The sequence below is a fragment of the Larus michahellis genome, chromosome 13, assembly GCF_964199755.1.
Source record: "Larus michahellis chromosome 13, bLarMic1.1, whole genome shotgun sequence".
NCBI lineage: Eukaryota > Metazoa > Chordata > Aves > Charadriiformes > Laridae > Larus > Larus michahellis.
The window spans coordinates 3049955-3068137 of NC_133908.1; the positions used below are offsets into that span (position 1 = coordinate 3049955).

General features: G+C 38.9%; 1 protein-coding gene across 3 annotated transcripts in view; it reads left to right on the plus strand.

Moving 5' to 3' along the window:
• The window catches only part of MED13L (mediator complex subunit 13L), a 205749-nt gene that overhangs the window by 87443 nt on the left and 100123 nt on the right, over positions 1-18183 (plus strand). For all 3 annotated transcript variants that reach the window (XM_074605935.1, XM_074605933.1, XM_074605936.1), the window contains 2 exons: positions 9226-9310; positions 14467-14550. In XM_074605935.1, coding sequence (XP_074462036.1) covers positions 9226-9310; positions 14467-14550 — 169 coding nt within the window. The remainder of the gene's footprint in view (positions 1-9225; positions 9311-14466; positions 14551-18183) is intronic.

Below are 18183 nucleotides of genomic sequence, written 5' to 3' on the forward strand. Positions count from 1 at the left end.
CATGAAAATTGTTATTCCTATAACCATTAGATTAAAATAAAAAAGAAGAAAATAGTAGTCTGGGGGCTGTGAGTAATGACATGGTACCGAAAGGAAATGTGAACTGAGGAAAAAATAGGCACCGTTCTTAATTTTTACACAGGAGAGTAAGCTCAAATTTTAGCTAATGGAAAACCAAATATTTACTTGGTTAAATAAGTATGCAGCTGCGATGGAAATATTACAGCTTTTTGTTCCACAACGTACAGCCGAGCTGGGTGGAGGGGAGATAGCTGTGATCATGGAAAGATGGGGCAACAGCACACCCTTGAATGCTCTATAAATGCACGTTTGGATAGGTTGGAGATCTTGTCTTTCTTACATTTATAGTCTTAACGTATCAATTAAAAACTGTGGCAGCCTGCAAGCGTATTGCAAAGCAGCAAATACCAAGGAAAAAAGCTGCCTTTCTTAAAGATGATTGTATTTTTTCCTGTCTGTAAATGTGCTCGTTTAGTAACGTGAATGCATTAGCCTCCACAAAATGTAAGAAATGAAAGGCAGCAAGAAGCGGTTCCATTGTTATCACTCCAGGCATGTCTAATGCATCGTGTTCCCATGTTCTCTCGGTCACGCTGCAGAGCGCCCTCGGCCAGGGCTGAGCCTCCTCTGGAACGCTCTCCAGGGGGAGGGTGGCCAGCGCAGCGCCGCGGGGGGATGCTGCTGCACGCCCTGCGCTCCCCGCAGCTGCAGGCACTGCTCAGCAGGGCTGGCGCAGGAGCGCCGGTGGAAGCCTTGAGTGGCGAGTGGAAGCTTTTCAGGGACCTGGCTCCTCAGGATTGCAGTTTAAAATGGAATCGTCTCTCTCAAGCTGGGCAGTTGTTTTTTGAGGCAAACCTGTGTTCAAGGAGAAGGAAGAAAGCAGCCCAGTACTGCTTTCCAAAATGATCTATCTGTATTTCAAGAATGACGTCTTGCATACTTTATAAATGAGAAAAGACTTCTGGTTCCTTTCGCTTTCCAAGTATGGATTAATACGAGCTGCATTTTTCCGAAGAACAAGCCTCGTGTTACTCTGGTGATGGCTGAATTTGCTCTAATTTCTCTTTAGAGACTCTGCCCTTGTACATTGTGTTACCTCCAACAGCGCTCCTCGACTGTAGGGGAGGGGGGAACGTGCTCTATCTGCTTTCGATGAGAAACAACATTCACGTTTAGAGAAGAAAAATGAAAGTCCACATTCTCGTTGTGTTACCAGTACAGAGAGGAAGACCTTACTGATTCAGATCTAATTCAGTAGTTTTATTTCCTTTGAACCTAGAAAGATCAAAAGGCAGAAGTGAGGGGGTTGCAGCTGGTGTGTGGAATGAGGGTTGTGCTGGCTCTAGGTCCGAGGTGGTCAGTGGAAATGGGAGGAAATGAAGACTTGGAGATACGAAAGGGGAAAGGAAAGAGCAAAGCAAATGGAGTTTGGAGAGTAGAGATTGTTTCCTGGGAAAGCATGGTAATACTTTTTAAAAACTTATTTTCCTTCAAATTTTTTGGGTTACTTTTATGTTCTTCGGAGAAACTATTTTTTAATGCCAATATACCAAAGAATTGAAGGGGGAAGCAAGATGTAACCAAAAATGAAAAGTTCAGAAATGTGGGAGGAAATGCTGGAAACTCCCAGGGATAAACTTAAGAAAATACTTCTGTAGCGGCATCCTCAGCCCTGAACACTTTAGAGGAAGATGGTGAGAACCTTGCCAAAATTTTAGTCCATTTTCACTATGATCAGGTTAATGCTTTTCATCTATAGGAAATATCTTTGCAAAGAAATATAAAGTAGCTTGAAAATGAAACTACTTATGCACAGACACATGGTGGGACAAACAAAACAGTGTAAACTGGGGATCTGGGGGGAGTTTTCTGGCACGTGAGAGCAGGTTCCAGGCTGTAAACAACTTGCCCCGTTACTTCAGGAAGCAGTGCAAACCACATATAAATTGTGCCATATTTACGTTCGTTTTACTCTTTCTTGGGACTGAGCTGGTGATTGTAAAAAGCATTCAAAGCAAAAACCGCGCAGCAAACCGAGCTGTTTTATTTGGAGTCTCTTCTGTCTCTGAAGCGAGCTGCTCAGCTCTCTGGCATAGCTGATTTTGCATTCCTACATAGAAAGCAGTCGTGAGCTATAATTACACAGAAATGTTTATACTGATTTCATAGATGATAATTTTGGTTTTGGAGAAGCTGGATATTACCCCCAGATTTTTTGAATATTTTGAAGTGAAATTCTTAAGAACCAGAAGTGATTACATATTTTGAGAGGCCCGTTTGTCCCTAGTGCCCTTTGAAATGTTGCATAGTTAACTGTGGTACTCGGGAAAGGTCACTGTAAAGGTCTGCGCTGGGGTGTGTGACAGCGGAAAGGCAGAAGAGACCGTGGAGGAATGTGCCAGTGTGGGACGGGAAGAGGGAGAGAATGGAACATTTAAATGTATATTTTTATAAGAAACAATTTTGTACCTACCGGGAGTGAGGAAGCGATAAAAGTAATACTTTAAGTAGTGCTAACACAATCCTAAGTGCAGATAGTCACCTACCATCTGTTTCTCAATAAATAGCCATTATGCTGATTTCTGTTTCAATGCGCAACAATTAAAGCCTCATAGTATTCCTGTGATATTCAACAGCTGTTGCCTTTGAAGGTTTTATTTATCTTTCTGAAGTGCAACAATTTTAGTTTCATAGTCAACCCTGCTTGAAAGTGTTAGTTTTTATATAAAAAATTTGTGCTCCGTTGAAATGCAAACTTAGGTGGTGTCTGAACAGCACTTCAGCGATAGTCTTCCTTAATATTCTGCTTTCCCTGGATGTGTGGTGCAGAACCGGTGCTGTTGGGGATACCTGGATTGTAGGACGTTGAGTGGGAGAGCTGCCGTGTGTGTGCAGCACCTATTCTCAGAGCTTCATGTAAGCTCTCTTTGCAAACAGATTACGGCAAAGGGATCGTTCTGGTGAGCCTTTCGTCTGTGCTGGCTCTGTTTTGGCTGATGAGTTGGTTTGGGAGACAGAGGGCCAAGATGAATTCTCAGTACTGTACGAGTAAGCAGTACAATTTCCCTACAATCATAACCAGTGCAAGGAAATTAGATCTCTAAGTGGGTTGAATCTGATTTAGTAATAAGTCAATTTAATCACTAATGACTTCAAACGCAGATTTTACAAGGTGATCAATGGCAGTATAACAATGATCGATCAATAGCATTGCGTTTAATTGGATTTTTATGGGTATAATATAGTTTTTCAGAATTAATGTACCATTGCATTGCTTTGTTACTCTTTTAACTCAATTTTTTAGAAGAAACGATGCTTCAAAATGCTAGTTGGTCTTTGATATATTGTTTTAAGGGCACGTTAATAAAAATTAAAATGAAAAATTAAATGCTTGCTTTTAGTAATTGAATTTCGGATTTTGTTCCAGTATTTGGCCATGTGTTTTTAAAAACTGTATCTACACAGCAAAAAAACCCCACATTCTTCATAGTTCATGGTAAGGAGGAGATGGAATATCAAAGAGTAAGAGGGAACCATGTACTGCTCTGCATATGAATCCTGAGTAGCTGAGTAACTCCCCTTCTTCAGCAGTTTGACATAGTAATCTTCCCTCGAAGTAATCTCCTTGTCCCATGTGTCCTGCTTTAATCTATCAGTATTTCTGCAGTGCGCAGCAAGAAATTGATTTTCAGTAATTTTAATGGCTGAATAACTGGTCCTGTCCCAGAGTGTTTTTTCGTATTTGCAGTGGCCAATGTGGTAACTGAAGTCAGTGTTCTGGATAATAGGTTTCATTAGTTTTGATGCCTGAGGTAAAAAAGCAGTAGGTGGGAATAAAGACTGTTTTTGATGTCTAGACGTTCATTTCAGCTGTTGCTGCAATATGATACATTAAAAGGAAATATGTAACATAGCTCTGAGGAAATATGTATTCTTTGAAACTAATTCTACTTTTAAACTGCATAAGGCGGTGTGACCTGAATTATTAAAATGTGGGTGGCTGGATTTCTTAAAGGTATAACTATCTCTGCGATGCCGCCACAGTCGCAACTTGCTTCTCTCCTTCCTTCCTATATTTCTTTTAAGTAAAATATGTCAGTTTGGTCACTGAAGCAGAACAGAGATCTTATTATCTTTCCAGTATCTCTTCTGGGAGACTTAAAATTATTGAAGTATTTGCTTTGATATTTTGCTGTGACTTCTGTCCTTGAAATTTTTATAATGGTTCTTTTTTTTTTTTTTTTTGAGAACATGGCTGGCTTCATAAAAATCATTAGACACTTTGAAGACCTTAATATCTCTGACTTGAAAATAAAAAAGACCCCAAGCCAACTAAGCTGCTCATTAATGTATGTTTAAATTATAAATTTCCAGTGTAAGTCTAAATTATTGTAGTTGCCTTTAATACTTCTAACATCTGATCTACAAGGATAAACTTAAAAATCAGCGCAAATATTCTGTTCATTTTTTGAACCTATGAAAACAAAATGCTAATAAACATTTAAAAACTTCACATGTGATGGCTATCGATTAATTTCCATTCTGTATGGAGACTAACAGTGAGATTTAGCACCTCGGTCGTAGTCCATTATGATGAGTGAAATACACTTTTTTTTCTTTTTTTTATTTTCTGTTAATAATATCTCGGCTATGAGAAAATCAAAAAGTATTTTCTCTGTGAATATTTGTTTGCAGTTGAAAAACATGGCATTGTATTCTTTCTCAGGTGCCATAACCAAAAGGTCTTTTACCGTATTCCTGTACACACTTGTACGTTGGATGATGGTAATAGGCAGGTACCCATCTGTAACTAACTTTTGTTTTCACTACACGGTGCTCTGTCAGCTTACACAGAATTATTTTTTGCCATTGTATCTGTTAAAACATTGCTTTGGTGGTTTTTTATCTTTCCATGAAAATTTTAGTGATTACTAATGTTTTCACTTTCCTAACTCATAGATTGAAACAATGATACCTCTTCAGAGAAATGATTATTTTTGTGCAAAAATGGCTATCCCAAGTCTTTTTTTTTTCTTACCCCCTCTTTTGAAAGATACTGACATTTTCACACTTCTTTTTGGATCCATATGCTTCTTTAGTGCTCTCTCCACTGGATTTAGAGAGCGTATACTGAGAATGGTGTAGTAAGGGCAGTTAGACTGGCTGTATCGGCTAAGCGTTTTATAGAATTAGAGTTAATGGCAGAGAGATGATATGACTTTATCTTCCTGATATTTTCCAAGAATCCAGATATTGAGAGATGGAGTATTGTTAGACTTAGTTATTTATTTTGATAGGTGATTTCATTTAAAAAAAAACAAAACCAACCAAGCACACATAATAGTTGCTTATTGTGGTGAGAAATGTAGTGGTAAAATTATCCCTCTGTTGCAGGACAAACAGCGAGAAGGGGATGAACTGCCTGTTTTACAAGAAAGTAAATGCTACTCCCAGTTGTTCTCTTGACTACTCTGGAATGTACACATGCTTAGATAAGGTAGTTACCATATACAGATAATATACACACATACACCCAGATTGAGAGAGGCGGGTGTCTGTCTGTGTGAGTGTATCACAGCAGAGGATCAGTAGATCTGACAGATCACCCAGGTGAGAAGGAGCTTGGACTCCTGGACGTCATCCAGTCTGACGTCCTACTCAAAGTGGGATTGCCGCAAACAACGGATCAGATTAGCGATGGTTTTGTCTACCCAGGTCCTGGGAAGTGGTGACCCACGGTTTTGTCCTACCTGCTTTGCTGCCTTTCCAAAACTCATCTCCTTTCTGACTTCCGTGGAGGAAGAAGTAGTTACGTGCTCTGTTGTACTCTTTCTCATGCTAAAATTCAATCTTTACTTGATTCTTCCCCTAGAATTTTTCTTTTTTGAAGATGGCTTTCACAGCTGTTTTATAATTTCAAATGTGTTGCCTCTAAAGAGAAATATTTCAACTAGAGTAACAGAAAATACCTTCAGGACAGGATATAGGTGCTTGGCATAAGCATGTTTCTGAACCTGTGCAGCACCTGCTTTCTGTTAGCTGTGTGCCTGAAAATGCTGTCAGGCGGCACTGAAGGGCTGCTGAGGGCTTGAGTTGAAAGGGTTGAGTGTTGAAAGCATTACAAATCATTGTGTAGACAGACAGAGAGGAACAGTTATTTCCCAGTTCAATCTTCTTAAGGAATTTTAAATATTCTTCAAAAATCTAAAATCAAATTACACTGTTAACAGTGTGAGGAACTTTGCAATTTACAGGTACAGTCTAATCTCTAGTGTTTTGTTTCTAGTGGCTTTTGTTACTGATCACTATTTGCATCTTGAAGTTGTAACTTACTCCAGTTATTTAAGTTCTTTTCTTTTGGAGATTGGATCAGGAAGACAGAGCAGAGAGGAAGTGAAATGCTGCAGTTCTAATTTTTTCTCCCAATTTGTACAGCAACAGACATACTCTCAATTGTGAGATGAACATTTTTAGTAGGATAAAGAAGTATTAGAGGTAATTACAGTAAGTATAGTGCATTAATATATCTGGGCATCAAAAGGCATTATTTATTATAGGAAAATGGTTATGAAGATGTCTTATGATATACTTAAATTTAATAGGGAAATAATTTTATTTCCATTTCCTATCTAATTTATGTGAATGCTGAGTAATAAGAAAGCCAATTTGGCAAATTAGAATATTGAGGGATGATACCACTTGAGACTTTCCCCTTTTCCCTGTCCCACTCAATGGCTGCTCCTCAGCCAGTCTGGTCTCTGTCAGACTTGACCCTAGGAACTAGGAACTTAATTACAAGGACCTCCACTGTGAGGTTAACGCTGCTTTTTCCTGCTTTTCCTAGGCTTTGGGATGCATTCCCTTGCGGGGCTGTTCTTTTCCTGAATGCAGGATAACCACGAATCCATCTGTGTTGCTGTGTAGAGAGAGGAGGTGCTGCCAATTTCCATTCCCTCCTCTTCAGTCCCTTCTGTTGGGAATCGTTAGGCGTTTGGTGTCACACCAGCCCTGGGGAGAGGGGTCTCGGTTTGTGGAAGAGTAACAGGATGGTGTAGCCCAAAGAGCAGCTGTGCCAGTCACAGCTAAGGAGGGCAAAAGAATCCTGGGAATGTCCAGTACCTAAAGAATTTGGTATTAAAATTATTCCAACTCTACAGAATATTACTTTATAAACAGTGCAAAGCACTATGATCTCATTTCTTCTGGAGTCAGTGGCAACATTATACTGGCAGAAAATAGTTCTGAGAGATAATATAAGCTGTTCCTTGATTGGCCTCCATTAGTTTGTTGTGCATACTTGGGAGTAGATAGTGAGTTATGACTGAGAACATCAGAACTGGCTATGAGAAGTTTCCTGTAAAATCATGGAATAAATTCTTGTCTCTCGGATTTTGTATGACGTTAATGGAGGTACAGTACTGGCTCAAGAACTCAAGAAGTACTCCAGAAGAGCTCAGTGCCACGTAATAGTGAATGTCTTTTGGCTTTTACAAATTCTGTAAAAAAAAAAAAAAAAAAAAAAAAAAAAAAAAAAAAAAAAAAAAAAAAAAAAAAAAATTGTTTGAATCTGGAGTTTTCATAGAGGTGAACTCAGGTGTGATCTCTCTCATACTGTAATGTGTAAGTGCTTATGTATTTGAGAAGTTTTTAAGCCTGAGACTGTACCACTCTTGCACTTTCTTAGGCTTCAGTGGTTCTGAACTATATAAAATTTATGCATCAGTAGTTCTGAAAATGCATGGAGATTCTAAAGTTTCTGAAGAATGCTGTTTTGAACATGAAATCTGAAGCCCTGTGAAGGTCTATGTAGTAAACAGCTATAGCGCATTACGTACTCAGTAAGGTTTTGCAAGCGTTAAGGTGGCCTTTAATGGTTTTACAGGGAAAGATACTTGGCTCATGCTTGTGCCCAAAAGCACGAGTCTTTTTTTCATTCTTCTGAGGAAGTAACTGTGCTATTTGATAAGGTTATTTAGGTCCTAAAGCCCTGGCTCTTTTCATTCTGTAAAAGGAGAGAGATTAGCATATTACAACATTACACGTTCAAAAATGTGCCTCTTCTTGTTTGAGGTTATATGACTTACGGTAACTGGGAGAAGCATCAGAATAACGAACAATGCTGGGTTTTGAGGCTTTGAAGCTGTAGTTGAAGACTGCCGGCAATATTAATATTTTTCATACAGCAGAAACTCTTCAGAAGCTTTACTTTAAACATGATAGTAGAGTAAACTGTACTTAGATAATAATCTCTGCATGATAGACATGCTGTTGGAAAGTTTAATCCTTTAAATTGGCCAAGTAGGGGGTGCGAAGTATTCAGTTCTTAACATTCTGTAGAATTGTGTGTTTGCGTTTCTAAAGATCTGCAGAGTACGCCTGTAAAATTGAACTGACAGAACTCAGTCAATTAACAAATTCTTACTCCTTGACAAAGTTAGTTAATCATCTGCTTTTACTCTGCAGCTGAGATAGATTCTACATCTTAGTCAGCAGAAGATGCAGATACAGGCACACCAAAAATAGTTTTAGTCTTGGTAGTTTTAACATCCCAAAGCAATGGAGTAAGGACAGCAGATCTTTTTGAGGTTTGTGTATTCTTCAGGTACTTCATGCTGCGCTCGACTGTGAGATATTAATAGGTTATTTTTGTTTAATTCTCTGAAATGTCTGCAGTTTGGTACTAAGTTGACAGGTTTTATTTTGGAATAAAAACCTGCTGTGTAATTCATATGTTTTCTATGTATTGTTTAAACTGCAACAGTTTAAGTCAGTACAACGGAGGAATTTCACTTGAGTGAGAGGTTCAGGATAGTTGTTTACTGTTGTTTAAGTTGTATAAATTGATTTTACACCTTTGATGATTCACTTTGTTTCTTGATTGTCTGCATTTGTGGTTAAGTTTTAAAGGATCTCTCAGCAGTCATGGCAAAGAATGCTCATTAATTCCTCACCCCCCTACTTTAATATCAAATGCTACAAACAAATGCATTTGGTTTTATGCTTTTGTGTTTTCTTTTTTTTTTTTTAATTCAAAGTTGGTTTCTTCAGCAAGTAAAGATTAAAGCTATTTTGGCAGTATAGGTAATAGTTGAAACAGCCTAATGAAACATGCTACTGTTGAAAATTAAAGCTGTTGGAGTTATGTTTTGTATAAATGTTTGTATTTCCCTGTTTTGACCATGTCAACATTTTATGTTTTTGTAGTGGTAGAAGAAGGACTGTGGGAGAATGGACTTTCCTATGAGTGTAGGACCCTGCTCTTCAAAGCAATTCATAATCTTCTGGAAAGGTAAGAAAAAACTCTGTTGTAGTCAAATATTTCATTTTGATGTTTCAAATAAGGCAGGATACCTACAGGCCATTTATATTACTATTGATCTTAAACCACATTTTTTTTAGAGGTAGAAATTTAGCACAAGAGACGCAGGATAGAGATGGATATCTTAAGTCGTTGATTCTGGTAATGCATCATAAAGTGCAGTGCAGAGTAATTAAACGCTCATACAAAGAATAATGTGGATATATATTTCTGCTTGCATTCTTGTTGGGGAGCTATTTCAAAAGCAAAAAAAAGTTTCCACCTTCTTGAGGTGTTTATAGAGAATATGATTACAAAGAACTCCTCTATCTGAGCTCCAACCCCTTTGATGAGGCTGGATAGTACATATCTTAATGGGTAACATTAAAAGATCTCAACTCTGTTCTTCCAATCATCCTAGTAACGTGAGTGTTACAATTTAACTATATTTGTACACAATTTAACAGTTCCTGGCTCTGGGAGGCATAATGTATCCTAGCATTGCTTTGACTGCAAAATTATTCTGTGGTTAATTAATACACTTACAGCTTTTTCTTCTTAATCCAGCTATCTGCTCTTGAATTTACTGAAGATTATCTTGTTATTAGGCCTTCAGTGTATGGTATTGCATCTCGGTCTATTGCATTTTATTCCTTCTCTCTTACTACAGTTCTTCAGGTCATCATCACCTTCCTGTATTGTATTTCAGTTCTTTTACAAATTTGGAGACTTCTCAGAATTAAGTGTCACTAGGGTATTCCCAATTTTTCTGAATTTTTAATAGTAACAACAACAAAATATAATGCACCTTTCCTGTACCTTTGTGTTACATTAATTTTGCGGAATGTAGCATGGAACATTTTTCAATTAGCTTATTTTCTGAAAGAAAAATACTTTCATCTTGTCTCATTTAGTATGGTGTTTGCTTTGATGTAGATTTACTAGTAATCAGGTTTGCATTGTGTTCCTGAGGTGGTGTTTCCGTGAGTGTGGTAACTGTCCCCTTGACTGATAGTTACCCGTCCGTATCGGCCACCTGCGTGTGTGTATGTCTGAATGGCCACCTATGTGTGTGTACACAGGTACGAGGGCTAGGTGTTGTATTTCCTGTTTCCTATCACATCGGTCTTTTTAGGGGATTTTTACATTCACTTAGAGTGAATAAAAGACTGAAAATGAAATTCCCCATCTAGAATGTTCACTAGTTCTTTAGTAGCTTTGCAGTATAAAAGGGAAAAATAATTTTATACATGTTTATTAATCTGAGGTACCTAGCCAGCTGACTTTGAAGTATGACTCCTAGCAAATATTTTTCTTCCCTGGACCTTCTTAAGCTTGTGAAGTGAATCTTTAATTTATTTTTTTTTAATAACTTAATTGAAATTGGTCAGCAGAGTTAGCAGAATTGTTCTGTCCAGCTGTGACTGAAAAGTCTCCAGAGCTGCTCTCCTGTGGGCAATGGCCTTTGCCGTGCTGGTGGCCGGCACACGTCGGGTGGCTGCTGATGGCCTCGCTTGGTGCCACCGTGAGCTGGTCCCGCTCCTGCCCCTCGAGATGGGGGTCCCACCAGGCTCTGGCATTAGGGGGTTTAATGACATTATTGTCAAGGTGACTTACGGTGATGGCTTATCAAATGGCTACCCAATTACCTACCTCATTTTTACAGTATTATACCTGAGCGTATTTTAAGTTATACGCTTTTGGGTTGTTTTTTTTTTTTTTTTGTTTGCCATGCCAAATCTTAAGTTAACATTGTAATGATTTAATTTAAAATAATAGCAATAAGTGTGTAGGCTTTACTAAAAAGAGAAATGACACTTCAATTTTTACAGACCCATTTTATCCTGTGTTTAGGGAAAGCTTGATTAATAAAAAAGAAACCTTGAATTTCTTTTTGATCATACCCGAAAGTGACAGGGCTGTTGCCTGTGCTTGAAGTTTTGTGGGGGTTTTTGGCTTATTTTGCACTTAGTGAAGGACAGTTTTTCTTCTCTCAGAAACCTCCCGTGTCCCGCCAAGCCGTAGTTCCCTCAGCAGGGCCGGCCGGTCTGTGGGCAGCTCGGCTGGCCCAAGGAGCGCTGGCCTCTGTGGGGTGGAGGGAGGAGGCACTCAGAGCCGGTTCCAGCCAGTTCTGTCACCACAGCGGATTTCCCGCCCACCGGGGAGCCCACAGCGCCTCGGCTCAGCCCCGCTCAAGGAAGAGCTGTAGAAGAGCTGCCGGAGAAGGGGCACGGAAAATGCCTGTGGCGGGAAGAGGCTTGATAGGCAGGTGACCCCCCCTCCTCCATCCTTAGCCTCACTGAGGAGTCAGGAGGGACTGAGTGAAACCTGCCCTGGAAATACAGGAAGCTGTGACTAGGAAGAAGGGAGGAGAGGTTTTTGCTTTAAGTTAACCCTGAAAAACGCAAGAAAGGGACCTGTTGGAGCGGGGCCAGAGGAGGCCCTGGAGCTGCTGGGAGGGCTGGAGCCCCTCTGCTGGGAGGACAGGCTGAGAGAGCTGGGGGGGTTCAGCCTGGAGAAGAGAAGGCTCCGGGGAGACCTTCCAGCCCCTTCCAGTCCCTAAAGGGGCTCCGGGAAAGCTGGGGAGGGACTCGAGCAGGGAGGGGAGCCACAGGATCACAGGGAATGGTTTTACACTGGAAGAAGGGAGATTGAGATGAGATGTGAGGAAGCAATTCTTGGCTGTGAGGGCGGTGAGCCCCTGGCGCAGGTTGCCCAGAGAAGCTGTGGCTGCCCCATCCCTGGAGGGGTTCAAGGCCAGGTTGGACGGGGCTTGGAGCAACCTGGGCTGGTGGGAGGTGTCCCTGCCCAGGGCAGGGGGTGGCACTGGGTGCTCTTTAAGGTCCCTTCCAACTCGAAGCATTCTGTGATTCTATGATAAAGGGTATTTACACAACTACTTAACGTGTTTTGTTTTGTCTTTTTCTTTCCTCAGTACCCAAATCAGAAATTTATGTTAAATGGCAATTTAAAAAGCATTAGAAGATCTGAGGAAATAATACTCAAAATATTATGGTGTTATTTCGTAATCATTAGTATGCCCTTGTCAGGTCATATTTTTTTCATAGAAAAAATCAGAAATACGAGAGGTCAAGTGAGAGTGACATGCTCTAACAGCTGTACTGCTTAGCAAGAAAATATCACTCAGCCTTAACTAAAGAAACGAGCCAAGGAGTTCAGAGTATTTTATGTCGTTATTTCGTATGATTAAATAACTGCTTTTAAGTGTATACTTATTTGGGATTTTATGACCAGCTTTTTTCATTTTTACACAAGTTCATTATTACAGCTTACTGTTAAAGACTTTGTTACCATTGAGTGCTTATATGGCAAAAACAATGCCGTAGTGTCATTAATGGTTCACTCAGATGAATCTTTTGAGATCCATGCTTCTGCAGTCATGTTTCCCATTTCATACCTTAAATAACCCGTGATTTAGCTTAGCATGTGATGGTTGGCTGACTTTTAAGGCCAAGTCTACCCATGAAGACTTTTTTCTAGCAAAGTAACATTAGTTTGAGGCAGTTAAACCTGCCATCGTCAGACATGATGATGTGGCATTAGTGTGTGTGATGGGGGAGAGTGTATTGGTTTTTTTGCTAGTACAGATTATTTTCCTTAGGGATCTGATGTAAATTTCACAGACTTCCTTTTGTTTATATAAAGTGTGCTGATACTGACAAACTTTCTCTGATAGGAAATATTTCCTGGTGAAACAGTTGCTGAAGCACAGTATTTTTCCCACCAGCACAAGAACAACATCTTTAGATCTCTGCTGGTTTAGCTTGGTATATTCAGCTGGGCTGGATTCTTTCTGCTTTGAGAAAGTGCCGTTACAGTTTTCTTTAGCCTAGCTTTAACTTTGGAAAACCCTGCCAAGTTTATATGGAAGAAGTAGTAGCATATTAGTATCTGCGTTGTCTGTCGTCCATTTCCTATCTATGTCTTCTACGTATGCTTTTGAAGTATAGATCACACAGTTTTTCTAAACCTTGCAGAATGTGCTTTGCCAGAAGGTTTCATGTGATTTTTAATTTGTTTTGTTTTGGCTAATCTCTAGCAACTGCTATAGAAATAAACTGTTGGAAAACTTTGGAGAAGTATAGTTCTTCTATTTAAATAACAAAATACTGATTAGACATGAAATGTATAGGGAAAGCTCATATATTGCTCGTAATAGTAAATAAACCACTAGCAACAAATGACCATTTTTTTCAGAATTTTTGAAACGTAAGATTTGCCTTACTGAAAAATAATCCTTCAAAACAGATTTCTGTATGTGATCTCATGGGTAGTATGTTCAGATGCATGTTTAATGTATGGAGCATACGTAAACTGTGTTGGCCTGTTGCTAGCGTGATTCATCTGTACAGGTGGGCTTAGAAAGGCATCAAGCACTCCTTAACTTGTCAACCTAAATTGGGCATTGATCACTTTGCATCCTTGTTGTTTGCTTATGTTTTGTTAAAGCCACAGAATGGACGGTTTCTATAAAGAAATCATGCACTTCTAAAGGGACCACAGAAAATGGGTAACCTGCTGCTCTAAATCTAGTGATATGGGAGTGTATTTTTTGGAGAGAGGTCTTCTGAGAGAGGAAACAGTAACTATGGAAGTTTCAACACCTGAAATCAGGCTGTGGATCATGTGATGGGAAAAAGGGTTCATTGTTAATATTTGGTTAATACAATTTCCTGTCATTCATATTCTATAATATGCGATTTGCATGCCAAAAATACAGAAATGTGTATATCATGAAGTCTTGAGAGAAACACTGTACAGAAGAGAATCAGTGCTATGAATTGTCTTTGTTCAGGAACAGGAGTTTGAAAAATAGGATGATGGGTCATTCAGCAGAAAGAGCAGCACGGAGTGGAAAAGATTGTGTCAGAGATGAGGGGAAAATGCATACGTGAAAATCAGCATCAGTGACAGCATCGTGAGACTGGACAGGGATTCTCTATGAATAGTGTGGGAAAATAGAAAGTTAAATGGAGTCAAAGTTAAATGGAATCCAGATGCTACAAAGTTGATTTCAATAGGATGGAAATTCAGCTGCTTAATCCCTTCAATTTACTGTTCTCAAACAGATCTTTTAATTGTATCTTAAGATGTAACTATTAATTGCTGCTGTAATTATTTTATAGGTGCTTGATGGATAAAAACTTCGTAAGAATTGGAAAATGGTTCATAAGACCCTATGACAAGGATGAGAAGCCTGTTAATAAAAGGTAAGGTGATCTATATATCAAGTACTGTTGCTGTCAATGTTGATATTACATGATGGTAATTTGATGCTGCATTTTAGTAGTTGTTTTTCCACTTCTTTTACCATCCAACAAGTGAAAACACAGACACTATTTGTTCGCTTCAGTAATACATAGAAAGCAATTAAATAATTTTTCAGGTCTTGTTATGATAATTTAAGATAGGAAGGTAGGTTGGTATTTATCCCTTAACTCCACAGAAATGTGACTTTTTTTTATCTTTTGAAGAGGATCTGCCTGTTTCTCTCATTTTACAACAGAATTCAATGTAGTTATAAGAAATCATTTGAATTTCTGGACACTTAACCCTAACCTGACGTTTTAAGCAGTAAAATGAGTAGTATATAGATTTACTTATTTTCTTTAAAGATGCCAGCCTTGATGCCCACCTTTCACTGATTGTCGGGCTGACAAATCACACCTGTGTGTTTGATTAATGCACTGCTTTTGCAGTAAGATAACCATAGAAAAGGGGTCGCTGACTCCACTGGCTCATTGCTATTTCTTCTCCTAGCTCCAAAGGTTACAATGTTCTCAGATCTTCTGGTACTTGCATTTATAGTCATTCGCTAAACAAGTTCTGTCAAAAATAATCTGAGTTAAGCTGAAACACGGATTTTCTAACGGGAATCATTTTGACAGAACTGGGTTAGGAAGTGACTAAACATGCAGTTACGCTGGAAGATTTGAAGGTAATGAGCAAGTGGAGATAAAGTGGGGTGGCAACTTCTTCATCCAGCGTAGCTACAGTCACAACAGTGTGTCTGATGGCAGCTGTAGGTACAGGTGGAAATCATTCTGTAGATCATACATACCTTCTCCCTCTCATCTCTTTATCTCACTGCACTGTCTTACAACAGAAGCGTCTCACCTCTGTAATACTGCAAACAGTCAGCTTCAGTCTGTAATAGACTTTGTGTTAACCAGGTACTTCTGAACAGCGGTTGTTTTTAAGATATAATGCAGTGATTAATCATGGATTTGTCTCCTTTCTAAAAACAGAAAGCAGTTATTTAGCATGGGGATATTTCTTTTATTGCTGTGTACTTTTTGTAGCTAACTAGACTTACACTGTGTATGCGTAGTCTTTGATTTCACATCGATCTAAGGGCAAGAAGCCATTGAAAGGTCGAGGTTTTTCCATACCTTTCTCTGCCCTGGCTGTTTGTAACCACCTTTCTCCCTCCCATTTTCTCTGCTGCTTTTCTGATCACACCAAGCTCTAGTTTAGTTTTCTGGAAGATTAATTCCCTAGAGTGACATAAGTAGTAGTGTCTTTATCAGCTTCTGGAAAAGGGAGGCAGCTCCTTTCAGCAAAAGCTATTTATCAACTTTAGCACAGCCTTAGTGCTCAGATTAAATGTATTTGTGAGTCTCATGTCTGTTCTTGGAGTGTATCAATTTAAGAACTGAAGCCTCTGATACAGTAGATGGTGTCTGTCAAAAACAGCAGCAGCACTGGCATGGAAGGTGTTGTTACTTTAGAATTCTGGCAGATTAGTAGGTCCTGTGTCTTATTTACATGTGTATAACACCGAATCACTTGTACAGTGAGGTGATCGGCAGCGGCTAATTACATTTTTAAATATATGTACAGTATGCACTTAAATATCTCTGGTCTAGAATATGTTACAAAAATGAATTTACGTTGAACTTAAATTGTACTTGAAGTATTCTTGTACATAAACCTGACATTTTTATTGAGAATTTTAGGGTTGAAGGTTGAAGGGTAGACTCTTGATTTGGGGAAGATAATGTTTGTTGTTGGTTTGTGTGTGTTGTTGGTTCGATTGTTTTTTTTATAATGTTCTTGCCACTATAGGTCCTATGGGTATATACCATTTTAAGAGCATTTATTTAGCAATAATAAATATGGCCTAATTTGAGATAGGTTTTATGTTGTTTCAGGTTGTTAATTTTTCTGCTATCAATGTATCATTGGAGTTAACTAATCATACTGAAAGACGGTAGTAAACACTGCAAAAGTTGACAGTAGAGTCAACTGCAGGCAGTAGCAGAAAATAGCAGGAGGCTTTGGGGACAAATTTCTCCAGACATTTTTTTATTTAATCTTTTAAGCTTACTTTCTCACTATAGCACAAAAAGCTGTCTTTACACAAATTAAGTGATTCACAGCCGCTTGCTGGAGATAAAGCAATAAGGAGCAGTTGCAGGAAGAGGCCAACTGACAGTGTTTAGGTATTTTAGCACTGTGGGTAATGCCTTCATAATTAAAAAAAGTGTTATTTTAAAAAGTAGTAGCTAAACCCATGTTAATATATAAAATACTAGACATAAGTTGCAGGTATGTACAGTAATTAGGTTGAAGTCTGGGAACAGGTAATCCCTGTGGAAAATGCATGTACTATTCCCCTTCAATGGGGAAAGAGAGAGAGAGAGAGATCTATATAGATATACACACACACACCTTGAATGGAATAAAACTGAGCAGGTGTCATCCTGGCAAAGAAATACACATGGTTTCCAAGTCTGCTTTTATCTGTGGCAAAGTTAGTCATCTCAAATTTCCAACATCCTGATTTACCAACTTCGTTTCAGGAATATACTGAAAAGTCTTGGACTAGCTAAAAGGAAACAGGGAAGGAGTTAAAACTCATGCGGCTGCTTTCCAGGAGTAAATTCATTCAGGGCCTGTGGTTTTTGTGAATGACATTAGGGAAGAAGGGCGGAGAGGTCTGTGATTTGAGAATGAAGTTCAGAGACGAAATGGAGCATGGCAGTGGCCGTGACCTAGTTAGTCCTGAGATGTGAAAGGGAGATCTAAGAACAATAGGTGACCTTCTGAGGCAGGATTGGAAACAATATGCACGATGAGCTTTTCTGGTATTTTCAGGAGTGAGGGAACAGCAGAGGGAGTTACAGACAGATCCGTATACAGTTTTATTTTGCTTACAGTGCGAACCAGATGCTTTTGACAGGAAATTCAGCACAGAACTTGTGGGTTTTCTTTCCCGAGTATCTTTAATATTATGTGTCACTTACTAAATAATTCTTCATGTTTTATTGTCTATTCTACAGCAGTGCATGTCTACAGTATGTTTCCACACTACTGCTAGAAAATGGCAAACTTGTTTGTTTATCTATACAACTTCCTAAAGGAGATCTGTATGTTTGGAGTTTGTCTGATATAAGGCATTGATAGTGCCTTCCACTGTGTGGTGAAAATTCATCTTCACAGTCACTTTCCAGGTTTTGTACGGGGTTTTTTTGGTTTTGGAAAGCACCGCCATAATATGTTAAACATCTTACTGACAAAAAAAGTGTATGACTATCTTATTCAAGAATCCTTGCTAAGTATTTTAGTGATTATTTTCTTGGTGTGCAGTAGGAAATTGGGGGGGTGGGGTGGGTGGGAATCAGATAGTTTTGAACTGTATGAGCAACTTAACATGAGTTGTTAAGCTTTTTTTAATTTGCTTAAATGTAAAAAGCACGAGAAAAAAAATTGTTGCTTTTTGTAGTTTAAATAACGGATGGGTCATCCGCTCTTCCAAAAGTCTGTTAGGGTATTTTCCAGCCTTGAGAAGAAAAAAAAATTCCATCAGTGAAATATTTTGAAGTAGAGTTTATTCCTTT